At 39.9% G+C, this 17,509-nt stretch overlaps 1 protein-coding gene across 3 annotated transcripts in view; it reads left to right on the top strand.

Annotated features, from left to right (window-relative positions):
• LOC117288170 (dynein heavy chain 6, axonemal-like) overlaps positions 1-17,509 on the top strand; it is a 70,368-nt gene that overhangs the window by 30,024 nt on the left and 22,835 nt on the right. For all 3 annotated transcript variants that reach the window (XM_033768900.1, XM_033768899.1, XM_033768898.1), the window contains exons 35-55: positions 547-704; positions 1,555-1,686; positions 2,479-2,650; positions 3,321-3,616; positions 4,071-4,150; positions 4,645-4,876; positions 5,554-5,922; positions 6,572-6,726; positions 7,393-7,573; positions 8,252-8,487; positions 9,061-9,223; positions 9,596-9,678; positions 10,063-10,300; positions 11,033-11,203; positions 11,321-11,452; positions 12,231-12,416; positions 13,679-13,851; positions 14,336-14,516; positions 15,502-15,681; positions 16,704-16,810; positions 17,306-17,432. In XM_033768900.1, the coding sequence (XP_033624791.1) occupies positions 547-704; positions 1,555-1,686; positions 2,479-2,650; positions 3,321-3,616; positions 4,071-4,150; positions 4,645-4,876; positions 5,554-5,922; positions 6,572-6,726; positions 7,393-7,573; positions 8,252-8,487; positions 9,061-9,223; positions 9,596-9,678; positions 10,063-10,300; positions 11,033-11,203; positions 11,321-11,452; positions 12,231-12,416; positions 13,679-13,851; positions 14,336-14,516; positions 15,502-15,681; positions 16,704-16,810; positions 17,306-17,432 (3,752 nt within the window). The remainder of the gene's footprint in view (positions 1-546; positions 705-1,554; positions 1,687-2,478; positions 2,651-3,320; positions 3,617-4,070; positions 4,151-4,644; positions 4,877-5,553; positions 5,923-6,571; positions 6,727-7,392; positions 7,574-8,251; positions 8,488-9,060; positions 9,224-9,595; positions 9,679-10,062; positions 10,301-11,032; positions 11,204-11,320; positions 11,453-12,230; positions 12,417-13,678; positions 13,852-14,335; positions 14,517-15,501; positions 15,682-16,703; positions 16,811-17,305; positions 17,433-17,509) is intronic.

Here is a 17,509-nt window from a genome sequence, read left to right as displayed (position 1 = left end):
ACTGGGGCCCCACACAGCAATTATTTAGAAAAGGGAACAAGTACTCACAACTGGGTTTTTAAAATATTGTCTGGCAACTGTATGCTAAACACCCTGCGACAATAGGCAAAGGTTGGTAACAACGGTAAATGGCGAAGATGGTTTGCCGTTTTCAATGGGTTTACCACATTAGCTAAGCGAAGGATTTGAACTGTCCTCTTGTCACCAGGGCCTATTTCATGGCTCTGTTTACTGTAGGTGCTTACGGAAGTAGGGAATACTGCGCTTTTGTCAAGTGTTTTTCACAGGTTAGCAGTGTATTCTGCTTATGTTAAGTGCTTGTGCGTACTCAACATATCTAGGCATTCTTCCTTAAACACAGCTAGTGCAGACATACGACGCTTGCCCAGTAAGTGGTGATCCTTACTGCAAAAACCAGTTTGAATCCCACTTTAGTTATCCTCTGTGGGTATATTTTCCAAAGAACTTGTGTATACTGTGCTAGTCATAAGTCAGTGTCCGACAAAGCTAAATCAATGTTTGTTCTCGTTTTTTTTTTCCATTCAGGTGCACCAGCAGGGAAGCGTATCATCATCTTCGTGGATGATCTGAACATGCCCAAGTTGGATACGTATGGTTCCCAGCCTCCCATTGAGTTACTCAGACAATACCAAGACTTCAGAGGTCTCTATGACAGAGAGAAACTGTTCTGGAAAGATATTCAGGTGAGTCGTTGCGGAATGACCCGCCTACTACAATGTATTTTTCCATGAAAAATAGTTTATGTAGTTGCTGTGTGCTAAGGATATTTTAAAGACCTTCTTCTTACTCAATAAAACTTGAAAGAATGATTTGAATGCATAATCTTTATGGTTAACTGTCTTAAAGATATTAGTAGAAAAATTTATCAAAATATTCATGCTGTAGAAATTCACAGTGTGAATAAAAGGAACTGTTCAATGATTAAAGACACTGAACACTATTGGTAATTGTCAAAGACCAGTCCTCTCACTTGGTGTATCTCAGCATATGCATAAAATAACAAACCTGTGAAAATTTGAGCTCAATTTGTCGTCGAACTTGCGAGATAATAGTGACATAGAAAAAACACCCTTGTCACACAAAGTTGGTTGATTTTGAGACCTCAAATTCTAAATCTGAGGTCCCGAAATCAAATTCGTGGATAATTACTTCTTTCTCGAAAACTTTGTCACTTCAGAGGGAGCCGTTTCTCACAATTTATACTATCAACCTCTCCCCATTACTCTGTACCAAGTGAGGTTTTATGCTAATAATTATTTTGAGTAATTACCAATAGTGTCCAGGGCCTTTAAGAGAGGTTTGCGGTCAGTTTCAGATGTGTGCTCAGATTATCTTCAGGTGTTGTAAGCAAACTGCTTGAAACATTGAGTCATTAACCAGCGGTTCTTTTCAGAACCAACACTGTTATAAAGAGTTATTCACCAGGTGTTACCTCAAACCTCTGTTACATACTTCCACCATGCAAAGTTTCGAATCCTACTTCTATCCTTGAATATTACTTATTTATTCGTTTTCTATTGTCTGTTATCTTAGGATGTGACATTGTCTGCAGCCTGTGCCCCACCAGGCGGAGGACGTAACCCTGTAACACCTCGACTCATGAGACATTTCAGCATGTTCTGTGTACCCACCGCATCCGACCACAGTCTTAAACACATCTTCATGGTAAGGATTATGATTTGTTTTCTTCTCCTGGCCTGAGACAAAAACTATTTGTGTGTTATTGTTTTACTCATTTCTCAAAAAATCTTCAGCAAGTAATATTTTAAGAGACGCCTTCTACCTTCATTATCTATAAACCGTATAAGTAAATTAATGTAAATCTGTGGCATTTTTTGGCAATTAGGCTCTCACAATTACCTTAACCCTCACTTTGACTGTGAAAGATGGGCAGACAGTCCATTGTACATGTAGCTGTGTGTTACATCAGTGCAAGGATCTACAGCTTAATTTGTGTTCTTTTTTTGTATACCTTTTTTGATGTTTTCATGAATATTGCATTTGTATTGTATTCTATACCACATGTTCTAGATATCTCTCCACTTACAGACTTAGGCTTAGGTTTCGACTTTTGTTATTGTATATTATTTTAATGTTATTGTGTTATTTTAGTGTGTATTTAAGCGCCATGAGCTTTTATGGATTTGTGCGGTTTATAAGTTTTCATTATTATTTATTATTATTAAACTGGGTCCTGTTTTCCTTGAACCGGCAGTGCTATCCGATTTTAATTCTATGTTTTTTCCAGACATGGAATTCTTCCTACTTCAGCCTATATTACGATTTTTGAAGCCTCTGGAAAAAGAGGGGGGAAAATTGTTATAAAATAAGCCTGAAAAAATCATTAAAGCCCATACCATTGTACATGTATGTCCGCCCTTGTCCTCGATTAAATTGTCCTACCTTTTTCTAAGGGCCAAATATCATACTTGTTTTTCTGTTTTGTTTTTTCTTCAGTCCATCATCAACGGATTCTTGCATGACTTTCCCCCTGCTGTGAAGCAGACCTCTGAGGCCATCGTGGGTGCTGCTGTGGAGATCTACGGCCGTATGAGCACTGACCTGCTGCCCACACCTGCCAAGTCCCACTATGTCTTCAATCTCAGAGATTTATCCAAATGTGTCCAAGGTATTATAATATTAATAATAATAATGGCTCTTACATGTGATGCGATTAAACAAAGTGAGTCGTTTGTCAACCCAGGTCACTTTATTTTATACAGTTATTTTATACATTAAGCAGGGATGCCAGTGACTCTTCTCCTGAGAGCCTGAAAAAAATATTTGCTGCGAAGGAAAGGGGGTAATAAAGAAAGAATAATTGAGAATTTGAAAATGCACAATCAATGCTAAAGCTGTTAAAACCCCATGTTGGTAGCACCTTTGGTTAAAAAGTTGTAAAAGTAGAAACACCGAGAGATTTGTAAAAATAAAACTAAAAAAAAGGGGGTTCCAAGCCGAGTTGTTTATTGGAAAAGCATCGGCACATTTTTTTCAATGGAAATTTTAACCTTCTTTTGATTTTACAATTTTTCGGGGTTTTGGGTTGTGCAAGTTTCACCCCTGTTGTCCTGTTTTTGGCTTGTTTTTCCAAACTGGTATTTCCATTTAGCTTAGTTGCATAAAAGCCACATCAAGTTTACTTCAACAAAAAGTATATTCTTAAACACTGATTGTCTTTAATTATGGATGAGGTTTATTTTTAAGACATTACAATGTACATAAGAAGTACACTACAATTCTTGACAATATTTTCATTAACCAAGAAGTGAAATTAAAAGTCATCAACTATTTCACAGGTGTGTTGCAAGCCGACCCAGGAGTGATCCGCGATCAGGTGGGCATATTCCGCCTCTTCTGCCATGAGTGCCAGCGCGTCTTCCACGACCGCCTCATCAACCTAGAGGACAAGGCCTACTTCAATGAGATCATGGCTGAGATGGCCGGCAAGCACTTCAGCCAGAACATCGAGCCAGAGGCGTTCGTCAAGACACCGATCATCTTCGGCGACTTTATGAAGATGGGAGCGGACGAGAGCGACAGACTGTACGAGGACATCGCAGACGCCAACAAGCTCAGGAACGTCTTGCAAGATGTGAGTAATTGATTAAAAATGACAAACCGTTTTAAATAGCGCGTAAGGTACATATATGATAAAACTTGTCCCTATGCCTTTTGTAGAAAATATATGCAAAGATGTGCAAATACAAGATTTACTGGGTATCAAACAAAAATGCATGAACTAGATGTCAAATAAGGCTGATTGTCTGTAGTTGTTTTGTGTTCTCCTCTTGATATTGACAATGAGAAACTTTGAAATTCTTGTATGTTGTGACTTGTTTAAGCTTAAGGCTAAGGAGCTTCCACACTTACTACGTCTGTGGTCAGAAAGTGTTTGAAGGTTAAAACTGTGTGAAAGTTTCCCTTTTTTTAATTAGTGACACATACATTTCCCTACCTATAAAACTTGCTGGTATTTAGTTACGTGTATGTTTATTGTTTGTAATCGTAAACTGTATAATGTAGATGTTGTGTTTCTTTTGTTTCAGTATCTTGATGACTGCAACATGGCGTCCTCAAAGGAGATGAAGCTGGTCTTCTTCATGGATGCAGTGCAGCACGTTGCCAGGTTAGTCTTAAATAACTTACATCCAGGGAACACGGTGGCAGCAGACTAAAGGCCGAGTCACACTGCAGCGATAATGAAAACGATAACAATCACGTCGCAAAGAGAGTGCACGCATTCTATTGGTTGAATGAACGGTGCTTATTCTGCGTGGAGCAATTCAACCAAAAGAATGCGTTCTCTTTGCGTCATGATCGTTATCATTTTTGTAATCGCTGCAGTGTGACTCGGCCTTTATTAATGGTTTAATCTGCTGTTTTCGGCCATTTATACATGCTTAAAGTTTCCTGTAAACCATTGAAAGGTGCCGGTCTAGTAGAAGTTGAGTTTAAGTACTGTTAAATTGTAAGACAAGCAAGCGCGAACAAGTGTGTTTTAAGCGTCTGCTGAAAGAGAGTGATGTGCATTTGTCTGAGGTATTAAGGAAGTGAATTCCAGAACAAACATGACAAATGCAGAGCCAAGAAATAAAGCTTTTATTATTTTGTTTTGGACAGGATTGTGCGAATCATTCGTCAGCAGCGTGGTAACGCACTGCTGGTCGGCGTGGGTGGTACCGGTAAGCAGTCCCTGACAAGACTCGCGGCACACATCTGCACCTACAGGTGTTTCCAGATTGAGCTGAGCCGTGGCTATAACTACGACTCGTTCCACGATGATCTGAAGAAGCTTTATGAGATGGCCGGAGTGCAGAACCTCAACACTGTCTTCTTGTTCACGGATACACAGGTGACATTCTGAAGAACTCATTTCATTTCATTTTCATTTTATTTATTCTGGTCGTGAAGCCAAGTACTTTTACATGGATTAAATTGAAGTTGATGTCACAACTGCTTTCGAGATAAATAATAGCTGTTATCATCTCTGATCGTTTCATTTAATTTTTACTTTATTTATTCTGGTTGTTGAAGCCAAGGGCTCTTAGAAACGCAAACTTATTCACTATGTTAGCCAAGAACCAAATGGAGAGAAGACCAGGAGGGAAGATTGAGTTTTAATTGTGAGAGGAAAACCCCAGGGAACTCCAGGGAAAACCAACGTAGTTGAGTAGGGACTAAAACCCAATCCACATAGTGCCCCCGGTGGGATTTATAGGGGGGGGGGGTGGGGTGCTAGAGGGGGAAGGCAATGGAAAGATGTTATTACGCAAACCACAAGGAAAAATGTCTGGGTAAATTTTTTACAAATAATTTGGGTTAAACAAAAACATAATAACTTGAGCGAGACTTGTACCTGCGACCTACAATGTGGTGGCTCTTTCCAAACCAAGCTATTTGGCACAATGTTGGCAGCCTCCCTTAGTTTCCCAACAGTTAATGTTTGTATAGATGTGTCAAATAAATCCTTGATATACAAACCTTTTTGCTGATTATTTAAGTCAAATTCCAACTTTCATATCCCCTTAGATCGTTGTGGAGGAATTTTTGGAAGACATCAACAATATTCTGAATTCCGGTGAAGTGCCCAATCTCTTTGAGGCGGACGAGTACGAACGTGTCATCATCGGGGTGAGACAAGCCGCTAAGGAAGCAGGCGTATCGGAGGGCAACCGAGATGAGATCTTCAACTTCTTCATCAACCGGGTGCGCCAGAATCTGCACATCGTGCTGTGTATGAGCCCTGTGGGTGACGCGTTCAGGTCGCGTTGTCGCATGTTCCCGTCGTTGGTGAATTGCTGCACCATCGATTGGTTCACAGAGTGGCCACGTGAGGCTTTGCTTTCCGTGTCGCAGACATTCTTTGAGTCTGTGGATCTTGGCGAGGAAGGAATGAAGGTATGGATCCATAGGGGGAGATCTTGAGAAGTTTGTTTGTTATGGTCTTTGATAAAAAGGAAACGGGATGTTCTCTCACTTGCCTTTTACCTTAATAGCTTGTTAAGTCTAGTAAAAGCTTTTGACAACAAGTAACAACATTCGTAGATTGGTAAACAAAAAAATGGAAATAATGACTATCAATAGTTACTTGGTGAGAAGCTCTGCAGCTGATTCCCTTCAAAGTAATGTGTTTTTTTACCCCAAAGCATTTCAATCTTGAGAAATAATTCATGCATGAAATTGTTTGCACATTGGTGATGGATGAGAATTAATTTCAGGATACCCCCAATAATTAATTTAAAAAAACTTTCAATTACACTGCCACATTTTAATGGTCATTTTGTTGATGCAATACCTCAAATAAGCTTAAAACTTTCCTGAGTCTTTACAAAATATTTAGTTTAAATTTAAATCTAAATTTCTGATTAAAAATAGGCTTTAATAAGGGGCTGTGTTACCCATTGACACCCCACCTCCAAGTTGTTTACCACTTGTCACAATAACATTCGCAATGACATGTATTCATGATGACTTTCACAATGACATGAATTCACATGGATATTCACAATAACACCCCGTTCCGTTTGCCTCTATTCTCTCCATTTAGAATAAGATCGCTGAGATGTGCGTTGAGATTCACACCAGCGTGAGTTCCATGGCCGAGCGTTTCTACGCTGAGCTGCGTCGTCGATACTACACCACCCCTACTAGCTACCTAGAGCTCATCAATCTCTACCTCTCTATGCTCTCAGAGAAAAGAAAGTAAGTATTTTGTAATAAATGTTAAACTTTCACAGTGATGTTAGTTACATGTATAATCAGCACTTTCCCCTCGAGTCCTGTGAAAAAAGTCCACAGGCTTACTCGGGTGGGATTCAAACCAAAACCTTTGCCATTCTAGAGCAGGCTTACCACTAAGCAACTGGGCTTGTCCGATAGCTAGAGGTATTTTGAGTTCTACACTTAAGCAGCAGGTACATGTACTGCAACATGCAAGTATGGTCTTGTTTGTAAACATTTTAGACGTAAACAAAAAATCAAAAACAGAGGTTGATATTTCTGTTTCACAGAGGTTAAATGCTTTCAAACATTGTCAAAGGAGAACTTTGTTGAAATAAGATTTACTCCTTCATTCCCCAAATGTGTGCAATGTGTTATTGTTAGGTTTTCAAAAGAAACAATCGAATGAGCTCATTTCAATTTAGGTAAATATTTTTTCTTCATGTTCTGAAAATATGTGAAATATCTTTTCCTGTTTTTAAACATTTATTTGAAAAACATATACCCATTGTGGACATCAACTATTACATCTCCCAAAGACTAACAAGGGTGGTCATTAGAGAAACACCAAGACTGGGACAGATGTGAGAAGTACGTATTGCTAACAACTGTAACTCTATTTTTTTTTCTGTCCACCCCTACCACCAGGCAATTAGTGAATGCACGCGACCGTGTCAAGAACGGTCTGACCAAGCTTCTTGAGACCAATACCTTGGTCGCTGACATGGAGGTGTCTTTGACTGCCCTGGAGCCCGTCCTGAAACAGAAATCCAGCGACACTGAGAAACTGATGGAAAGGCTGGCCGTGGATCAAGAGAAAGCCGATCAGGTTGGTAGGAAACGGGGATGGGAATTTCTCAAATTGTAACCGGAAATCTGTTTCATATTATCATATTGAATAACACCCATGCCTACATCCTTATCAGCTGTATTAAATGGGGGTAATGAGCCCTCGATGACAGTTGATTTGGGTGGGAAGCCCAAGTCAGTTAATGTGTAGCCCTTCCCTTGAAATGGCTGTCCGTGGTCTTGTGATATAAGGCAGTCTCTTATTAAAAAAAAAAAAAAAAAGGAAAAAAGTCCAGCCTGGATTGCGTAGAGATTTGACTTTAAATGATACAAAATAGCTTTGGCGTTTCGATCAGTGTGCTCTGACTGCTTTTGTACAAAGGTCAGAGCACACTGATCGAAATGCCAAGCAGAAACCGGCTCTTCTCAGAGCCAACTCTACTCACATAAGAGATTTTTACCTGGTGTTAACGCAAAACCTTACTAAAGCTCGGTTCATACCTCCTGTGATTGCGAATGCGATACAAATTTTAGCGTCAAAAACTCACAACACATAATTTGCAACAGTTGAAATAAGTTCAACTCCTGCGAAGCGCTCACTGCAAAACTAGTCTTGGGAGGCTAGCAAGTTCACATTCACTGGAAGTTTGAACCAGGCTTTACTTAGTGTTTTTCTACCATACATGTAGCCTTAAGTCTTATCTCACTTGATGCTCAGGTACGAAAAGTGGTTCTCGAGGACGAGGCAACGGCCAAGGTGAAGGCGGAAGAGACCCAAGCCATCGCGGAAGACGCCCAGCGTGACCTGGAAGAGGCCCTCCCCGCCCTGGATTCTGCTCAGAAGGCACTGGACTCCCTGGATAAGAACGACATCTCTGAGATCAAGGTGTTCAACAAGCCACCGGACATGGTGCTTACTGTCATGGAGGCAATCTGTATCCTACTGGGAGTCAAGTGAGTCGGTCCTCTAGACGATTTATTGGTCTATTTGGTAGAGCCATATGGAGTTATTGCCATTCGAGTCAATAATAATCGAACTGAGGCTGGAAGGAAAAATAGTCTGGTGCCTTTTTATTGAGACTTTTAAAAATCTGCTATCATGATTGCTATTGGATTGGCGTAGTGGTATCTTTCCTCCACATCTTTCCTTGCCTTCCACATCTGGGACCCCAGTTCAATCACACCGGGGGCGCTGTGTGGATTGGGTTTTCAGTCCCTACTTGATTGTGCGGGTTTTCTCTGGATTAATTCCCTTTGCGCTTTATCCAAAATGTAAAACTAAAACTCCACATTACTGGGCATTCTTTGCTTACGAAGTTAGTGTAAAAAATGTTATGCTTGCTATGTAAGCGAAGTATAGTGACTGCAAGCACAGAATTTGGCAGTAAGCAGAAAATTGGGCTTGGAAGAAGATTTTAAGACCTTTGTGAATTTGACCCCTAGATTGTAGACTCATGTCTCAAATGGTTAGCTTCTCCAAATTTAATCATTTCAAATTGTTCCTTTAACCCCTCTTCCCCCGTCAAGGCCTGACTGGCCTTCTGCCAAGGGTCTACTAAGCGACCCCAACTTCTTGAAGAGGCTCATGGATTACGACAAGGACAATGTTCCCGACTCTCTCCTCAAGAAGCTCAAGAAGTACATCGAAAATCCTAGATTTGTTCCTGATGTGGTTGAGAAAACATCAAAGGTTAGAGATGCCACTTTTAAACTAAGAACAGTAATCTAATAATTACAATACATTCTTAACTCTTTCATTGCCTGTTTTGGGGGCATTTTGCACCTAAAATCAGAAAAGTTGTGAATAGATAGCTTGAAACCTCTTCTAAAGCCTCCATGATGTGCACATGTAGGCCAGTCTTTTTATTTGATGAAATGTTCCTACTTTTTTCTAAAGACCAAACATCTACCTGATTCTAATGCTACAATCTGTCCCTCTTGCTGTACATCGCATAACAGTTGCTGCCTGTTATCGGGTCGTCCACAGCAAACTGGTTTAAACCTTAGTGTAATAAAACCATCAAGACTTTTAAAGAAGTTTTTTTTCTTTTTTTTCTTGCAGGCTTGTAAGTCTATGTGCATGTGGGTGAGAGCAATGGATCTGTACTCCAAAGTGTTCCGCACAGTGGAGCCAAAGAAAAAGAAGTAAGTGACTGTTACAGTTGGAAATTAGGAGTTGGCACAAATATAAACATAAACCTCCTCGGGGATCGCCAAGTAAGTCTTACATGTAGTTCAAACCTTAGCACAAACAGTAAATATTGGTTTTATAACACCCCTTACACATTTGTGCCTAGATGACTACATGTAGCTACCGAGAAGCTGCTGTTGCTATGGGCTTTTACATTGGTTGCCATTGGATAATACATCAGTTGCAATAGATATAGTATCTTATTTGCATGGAGTGTAGCACCACATTCGCTCGGCTTACTGGTTAAAATAAGACATTACGTGATGCACTCTAAACCAGTGAAAGGCAGAATCTTTGTTAGGGGTGGTTTAATAACGTCTATTTTCCTTTGCTACCAGGCTGCGTGAAGCAGAGGAAGAGCTAGCTGCCACTATGTCAGTGCTCAAGGAGAAGCAAGACAAGCTGGCCGCCGTGGAGAGTCAGATCGCCGAGTTACAGGCCTCCTACGATGCCAGCGTCAATGAGAAAGAGACACTGACTAAGAACATGGCCAAGACTGCGGCTAGATTGAAGCGTGCCGGTAAACTGACGACGGCTCTTGGAGATGAACAGGGAAGATGGCAGGAGAGTGTACAGGTAAAATCTTTGATGGAACACTGGCGCCTCGGCTTGCTCTAACAGCCTCATGCTCTCGCTCCTATCTTGAACATAGTTAATTCCTAGTTATTTATTTATTATTTGCTTTAAGATTATATTGTTCCTGTACAATTTAATGCATTTTTGATGTTGTTACATTTCAATGTATTGTTTAATTCTCACAATTGTTCTTTTTCTACAACAAGAGTGTGGAATAAACCTATTATTGAATTGAATTGAATTGAAAATGTCATCGTACCAAAAGTACTTGAAGCAAAAAGCTTTCTCATGAAAAGTATTGATATATTTGTGTGGTTTTCCCTTTTGGACCAACCTGATTTGCCAAGTTCTGCAATAATTATGCAAAATATTTTGCATACTGTACTCGGTGCTATGTAATAATAAGGTTGTTAATGGAAATTTAATTTCCGTAACAATCTAGAGGACTTCAAATGAAAAATTTGTGTAAAATTAAAAATCAAGATCCGCAAATGAATGAGGTATCCATTTGATAGTTGCAGAGCTGTTTTACACATAATCAACAACAGACACATACACTGATTGTACTATTACTATTGAGCCCTGCTCATTCTTCATGCGAATTGTGCGCCAATTTCCTTGCTTCAGAATTGGAAAACAATGCGTACTTGATAAGTCGCATTCACCCTTGCTTGCAAGTATGAAGAAATATCTGTAATGTGTTCATTCCATGTGTGTAATCCACAACTCCAGGAGTTCCAGAAAGAGATAGGCAACGTTGTCGGCAACGTCTTCGTGGCCGCAGCTTGTGTGGCCTATTTCGGTGCCTTCACCAGCTCCTACCGTATTGAGCTCGTCCAGCGCTGGACTGACCGATGCAAAGAGCTTGAGATCCCTGTAACAGACGACTTGAGTCTGCTCAAGGTATGTGTTTCAATAGCCTTGTTTCCCAAACCCAGCAAACCAAATATACATTGATATCTCACCATGAACAATGCCTCAAATCCTGTATATTTATCGTCTCAAAACTATTTCCTCTAGGTCTTGGCCGATCCGTTTGAGATCAGACAGTGGAATGCAGATGGTTTGCCCAGAGACAACGTGTCTACAGAGAATGCCATCCTTGTCACCCGTGGGAGGCGCTGGCCTCTTATGATTGATCCCCAGGACCAGGTTAGTTACAAACAGGAAAATTATTCGAAATGATAATTAAAATAATGATAATACACAGTTCTTATTTCTGATGCCATTAAGCAGTATGTTGTTTGTCTACCAAATTCATAAAAAAATACATAATCTATGCTTTGATGCTGTTAAAACATCATGTTGCTATCACCTTTTGTTCACAAGTCAACAAAGTAGAATTACCAAGATATGCAGTATAATAAAACTGAGAAAAGGGGGTTTAAAGTCGAGTTGTTTATTAAAAAATACATCAGATTATTGTCCTTAATGCTAATTGTAACCCTTTTTTTAAGTCACCCCTGTTAGCATATTTTGGCTTGTTTCTTCCGACAAACGACTCATTTAGCTTGATCGCATCACTTCTCTCGGTTTATTCATTATAACCCAGCATCAACCGTCAAAATACATGCAGAGAAAGAATTCTTTACAGACATTTCTTTTCGACAAAAATCTAGCCATGTAATTTTAAAACTTTGCTAGTTCTTTACTCTAGACTCTCCCTTGAACCTGTAGTTTTAGGCTAATATCAAAAACAAAGTTTGCTTAAAGCAATCTTGGCATTTCAGTCTAGAAGTTTTTTTGTACATGTAAGGAGCAGTACCACCAAGATCCCCAACTACTCACTAGAGATTTTACATGGCATCACCACAAACCTTACTTACTTTAGTAGTTTGCCACCATGCTTAGCCTAACGTCATATCTTATAAGGACACTAAAACAAATATATCTTTTAGTGAACTAATTTATTTATCTCGTCATCCTTCAGGCCAATCGCTGGATCCGTAACCGTGAAGCCAAGAATGGTCTGAAGGTGATCAAGCTGACCGATGGTAATTTCCTTAGGACATTAGAGAACTGCATCCGTATCGGCATGCCAGTCCTTCTAGAAGAGGTTGAAGAGAGTCTAGATCCCTCCCTGGAACCCATCCTGCTCAAGCAGACGTTCGTACAGGTAAATGGTGGAAACAGTTAAACTTAAAGTGATACTCAAGGAGCTTTGTGTGAAATGTTTGTGTTGTCATTCGCCAAGTAAATATTCTGGACCAGAAGTATGCAGCTCCCTAACCCTGTCCAGGTCTTATTCCTGAAACATGTTAAAGGGTGTTGGTATCTTTTTGTAGATCAAGTTTTTGGTCATGACATGAATCCCTACTCATTATGAATGAAGATGTGTAATATAACTTACCTGTGGAAGTTTCACCTTCATTAGTCAATATAAACCACAAAGGAAACTGACTGGGTAAATTTTGAAATGATTTTCGGGGTTGAACAAAAAATTGACTAGAGTGGGATTCGAACCAACGACCTCCGAATGAACGAGCTGGCGCTCTACCTACTGAGCTATCTAGCCCTATGTTGGCAGTGTCCCTATTTTGTCGATATCTTTGTTCGGGGATGCCAGTCAGAAGTCATACAACCCTTAACTGCAGTGTAGCCAGGGATCACATCCAAATTACGATACAACCTGGGGAGCGGCAGCCAGGGGATCACCTTAAGGGGATGTGACTTTTTGTTCTTTTTGTTTTGAAGCATTGCTGTCAGAAACATTTATCATTTCTTCTTGAAATCATCGCTCTGGATTTCCATCATGATGTCTTAAAAACTTGACCACCTACGAAATAGGAAGACAGCCAACAGCTAAATAGCTAAAAATGCTATCCCGCATCCAAAGTACGATACAACCTGGGGAGCGGCAGCCAGGGGATCACCTTAAGGGGATGTGACTTTAATATTGTGAAATTAATAGTCTTTATCCCCGATGCAAAATTTAACATCTATTATATCGTTGCGGTACCCGCTGCCAAAACATAGGATTTGAACTGCCTCTAGCTACCGGGCAACCTCGGTTGGTAAGACACTGCTCTAGAATTGCAAGGGTCGTGGGTTCGAATCCCACCCGAGTAACATGCCTGTGATATTTTTTCACAGGACTCGGGAAAGTACTGAGTATACAGTGCTAACACACATCGGTGTATGGGTAAAAACAAAAATTAATATTCTTTATCCCCGATGCAAAATTTAACATCTATTATATCCCGCTTTAGTAATTTTGTCTTTGCTCAACCTAAATTTATTTCAGAATAATTGCAAGGTCTGATACGGAGTCAAAGCCGTGGTTTTGAGAAGGTCCTTAAGAACTGCTCTCAAAACTTTGAGCTTATCAACTGATTTTTGAAACAATGCTAATTATTATTATTATTTTTATTTTTTCAGGGTGGCCGTCTCCTCATTCGTCTCGGAGACAGCGACATCGACTACGACAAGAACTTCCGATTTTACATGACAACCAAGATGGCCAACCCTCACTACCTCCCTGAGGTCTGCATCAAAGTCACCATCATTAACTTCACTGTCACTAAGTCTGGACTTGAAGACCAGTTGCTCAGGTAAGTAGGTGGAAAGAAGCTGTGGGAAAAGGCCGAGTGGTCTAGCACGCCGATTATCTCCCATAAGATTATCTCATTTGAGATTATCATTCTTGAGATTATCTCATTTGAGATTATTTCTCTCGAGATTATCTCTCTTGAGATTATCTCTCTTGAGATTGTCTCATTTGAGATTATCTCTTTCGAGATTATCTCATGTGAGTTGATCTCCCTTGAGATTATTAGCCTGGTCCGCAAAAGTCTACTTCAAAATTGCGACTTATAAATTTTGTTCACGTTATTGGGCTCTGTTTCGTTATTGGGCTCTGTTTGTGCGTATGCATAAATTAACGCCATGTAAGGTTGCATGCCATGCCTATGTTTAAATATTCCTTGCTGTGCATGTATATATCACACGCAACATGATGCCATCTCGACCAATTGGAATTGATCAACTGTTGGGTGTATTTATGAATTACGTAACTTGATCCTTTCTTGGACACAGTGATGTTGTGAGACTGGAGCGTCCTGACTTGGAGGAGCAGCGGAACCAACTGATTGTCCGCATCAACGCTGATAAGAACCAACTCAAGGCCATCGAGGATCGCATCCTTAAGCTGCTCTTTGAATCTGAGGGCAACATCCTGGACAATGAGGAGCTGATTGATACGCTCAATAAATCTAAGGTAGAATTCTTTCAGGATTTCGTAGAGATAAAACATCTGGGAGAGCTTTATTGTATACTTCTGTGTCCAATAGCAGGTCTGTTTTTTGAGATTTTTCCTGATGTAATTTCCTGTTTTAAGGATTTTGGGGGAACACAACATCCATTGTTTCTAAACCACTACCTTGGCATTTGTGGTGATGTATTCAGTTTATAAATCATCAGAAATTTAGCATCTTTTAGTAAAATTTCAGCGGTTTCACAAGTACACACCAATGTGTCAAGATATTTCAGTTTCATTCATTCACATCCTGTAATTGGCACTGCTAGTCATTTTTCATAATACATGGATAGTAAAACAGTCCATTGGCAATCGGCAAAACAAAGTGGAAACAAAACAGTCCTGTACCTTATTCTGTTATGTACTTATAATGCTATGTGTTATGATTTGTTTAGGTATAGACTTGCGTGGTAAATTCACATTGCTGCCCTGAAATATAAATCCATCAATCTCAGGCAAAACCATTGAATGGATTCGAGATAACAGCTTTAATTTTGTTTAAAGGCAGTGGACACTATTGGTAATTGTCAAAGACTAGCCTTCACAGTTGGTGTAGCTCAACATATGCATAAAATAACTAACCTGTGAAAATTTGAGCTGAATCAGTCATCAAAGTTGGGAGATAATAATGAAAGAAGAAAACACCCTAGTCACACGAAGTTGTGTGCGTTTAGATGGTTGATTTCGAGACCTCAAGTTCTAAACTTGAGGTCTCGAAATCAAATTCGTGGAAAATTACTTTTATCTCCAAAACTACTCCACTTCAGAGGGAGCCGTTTCTCACAATGTTTTGTACTGCTAACCTATCCCCATTACTCTTTACCAAGTGAGGTTTAATGCTAATAATTATGTTGAGTAATTACCAATAGTGTCCACTGCCTTTAAATGATTCTACACTTGAGATAACATTCATTTGAAATTCAAATATATTTGTTTCCATCTTAAGGTGACATCCGGTGTAATCAGCACCCGTCTGAAGGAGGCAGAGCAGACTGAAGAGAAGATCACCCTGGCTCGTGAGAAGTATCGAGTAGTCGCAGCTAGAGGGTCCGTCATGTACTTTGTTGTGGCCTCCCTGGCTGAGATTGACCCCATGTATCAGTACTCACTCAAGTACTTCAAAAATGTAAGTCTGAAGACTTCAAATCCCAACTAGTCGCTATGTGGTTGAGACTGTATGACTTGCAAACACAAGGATGTGGGTTTGAATTCTACCAAGCAAACAGCTGTTTTAAAGGCAGTGGACGCTATTGGTAATTACTCAAAATAATTATTATCATAAAACTTTACTTGGTAATGAGTAATGGGGAGAGGTTGATCGCAAATTGTGAGAAACAGCTCCCTCTGAAATGACATAGTTTTCGAGAAAGAAGTATTTTTCCACGAATTTGATTTTGAGACCTCAAGTTTAGAATTTGAGGTCTCGAAATCAACCATCTAAAAGCACACAACTTTGTGTGATAAGGGTGTTTTTTCTTTCATTATTACAAGTATCTCGCAACTTCGACGACCGATTGAGCTCAAATTTTCACAGGTTTGTTATTATATATGTATATGTTGAGATACACCAAGTGAGAAGACTGGTCTTTGACAATTACCAAAAGTGTCCACTGTCTTTAACAATGACTAGATTACGTATTGTCGTCAAGTTACTGAATCGCAACTTCTTATATTGTGCAATTCATAATCATAGACATGAAACCAATGTTTGTATGAGAGAGATTGACTGTTGCCAGCTTGGTGTTTATTTCACCCTTGTGGGAGTTTGCCGAGTTCCCTTGATGGGAAGATCATCTACACAAACAAACTTTACAGACACTTGACTGAGACTGATACTATGTGTTACATGTAGTACTTGCTCTATATAGTACTTCAAAAATGTAAGTCCAATAATTCTTTAAAAAGCAGTGGGGTCTGGATAAAAGCTGTTGTGGCGTGTTGTGACCGAGTGGTCTAGTTCACTGGGCTTAAGCTCTGGTGTTGTCAGAGCAGAGGGTGGGTTTAAATTCCAGTCATGACACTTATACCCTTTAGCAAGGCACTCAACCAAAATTGCTTCATAAATACTGGGACGTTAGTGCATTCTTCTCTACCAGCCAGAATCCTATTGAATTGTCTTGATGTTTCCATTTTCTTTTTGATTGACAGCTCTTCAACCAGTGCATAGAAAACAGTGAGAAGAGTGAGGATTTAAACACTCGGCTCCAGATCTTATTGCGTCAAACCACCATAGCTGTCTACACAAACGTCTCAAGGTATAATACTACCACTTTGGTTTGAATAAATGTATGGTTGAAAAATAAGCATTATTTTCCCTTGAGTTAGTGATAGGGTTGTTTAGAGACTCAAGCCCTTTTAACATTGTACATGTATCTCTTATCCTTGTGGAACACAGCCCTAGGGAGGCTATCCCGTTGCACTTTCACACTGTCCCTGCCTACATGTACATGTACTTGTACATAGGTCCCTATTCCAAGGGTTGTGGCTGCACATTTCAAAAATACCCCGGGGTTTTAGCACTTACCCCTACTCCAGACATGACAGAGCAGGGATGACTATTTCACGGGGAATGCCCATTTGTCGTGGTAGATCAAGGGGGTAACGATCCGAGTTTGAAAGGGCCAGCCGTTATTCCCGAGTGGTTGCCCCCCGGAGAATAGAGTAGTGTGAAAAGGGCTTCCCTTTGTTCGTGTGAAATAGTTTGAAATTGTTTGTCATTCTGTAACACTTGTTCTTGTTGTTTTTATCAGGGGTTTGTTTGAGGTGCACAAGTTGGTGTATTCCTTCATGCTTTGTGCTGATATCATGAGGCAGGAAGACAAGATTAAACAGACTGAGTGGAACTTCTTCCTGAGGGGTACAGCTGGCGTGGAAAAGGTAATATCTTCAAAATGTAGCAGGAATGATATGATCTTCTCAACTTCCTTATCGGAGTTGGTGGTTATAAAACTGCT

Source organism: Asterias rubens, chromosome 3 (genome assembly GCF_902459465.1).
Source record: "Asterias rubens chromosome 3, eAstRub1.3, whole genome shotgun sequence".
In the NCBI taxonomy this organism is placed as follows: Eukaryota; Metazoa; Echinodermata; class Asteroidea; order Forcipulatida; family Asteriidae; genus Asterias; species Asterias rubens.
The sequence above is the reverse complement of the archived record's forward strand: the minus strand, read 5'-3'. Positions and strand labels throughout refer to the sequence as shown.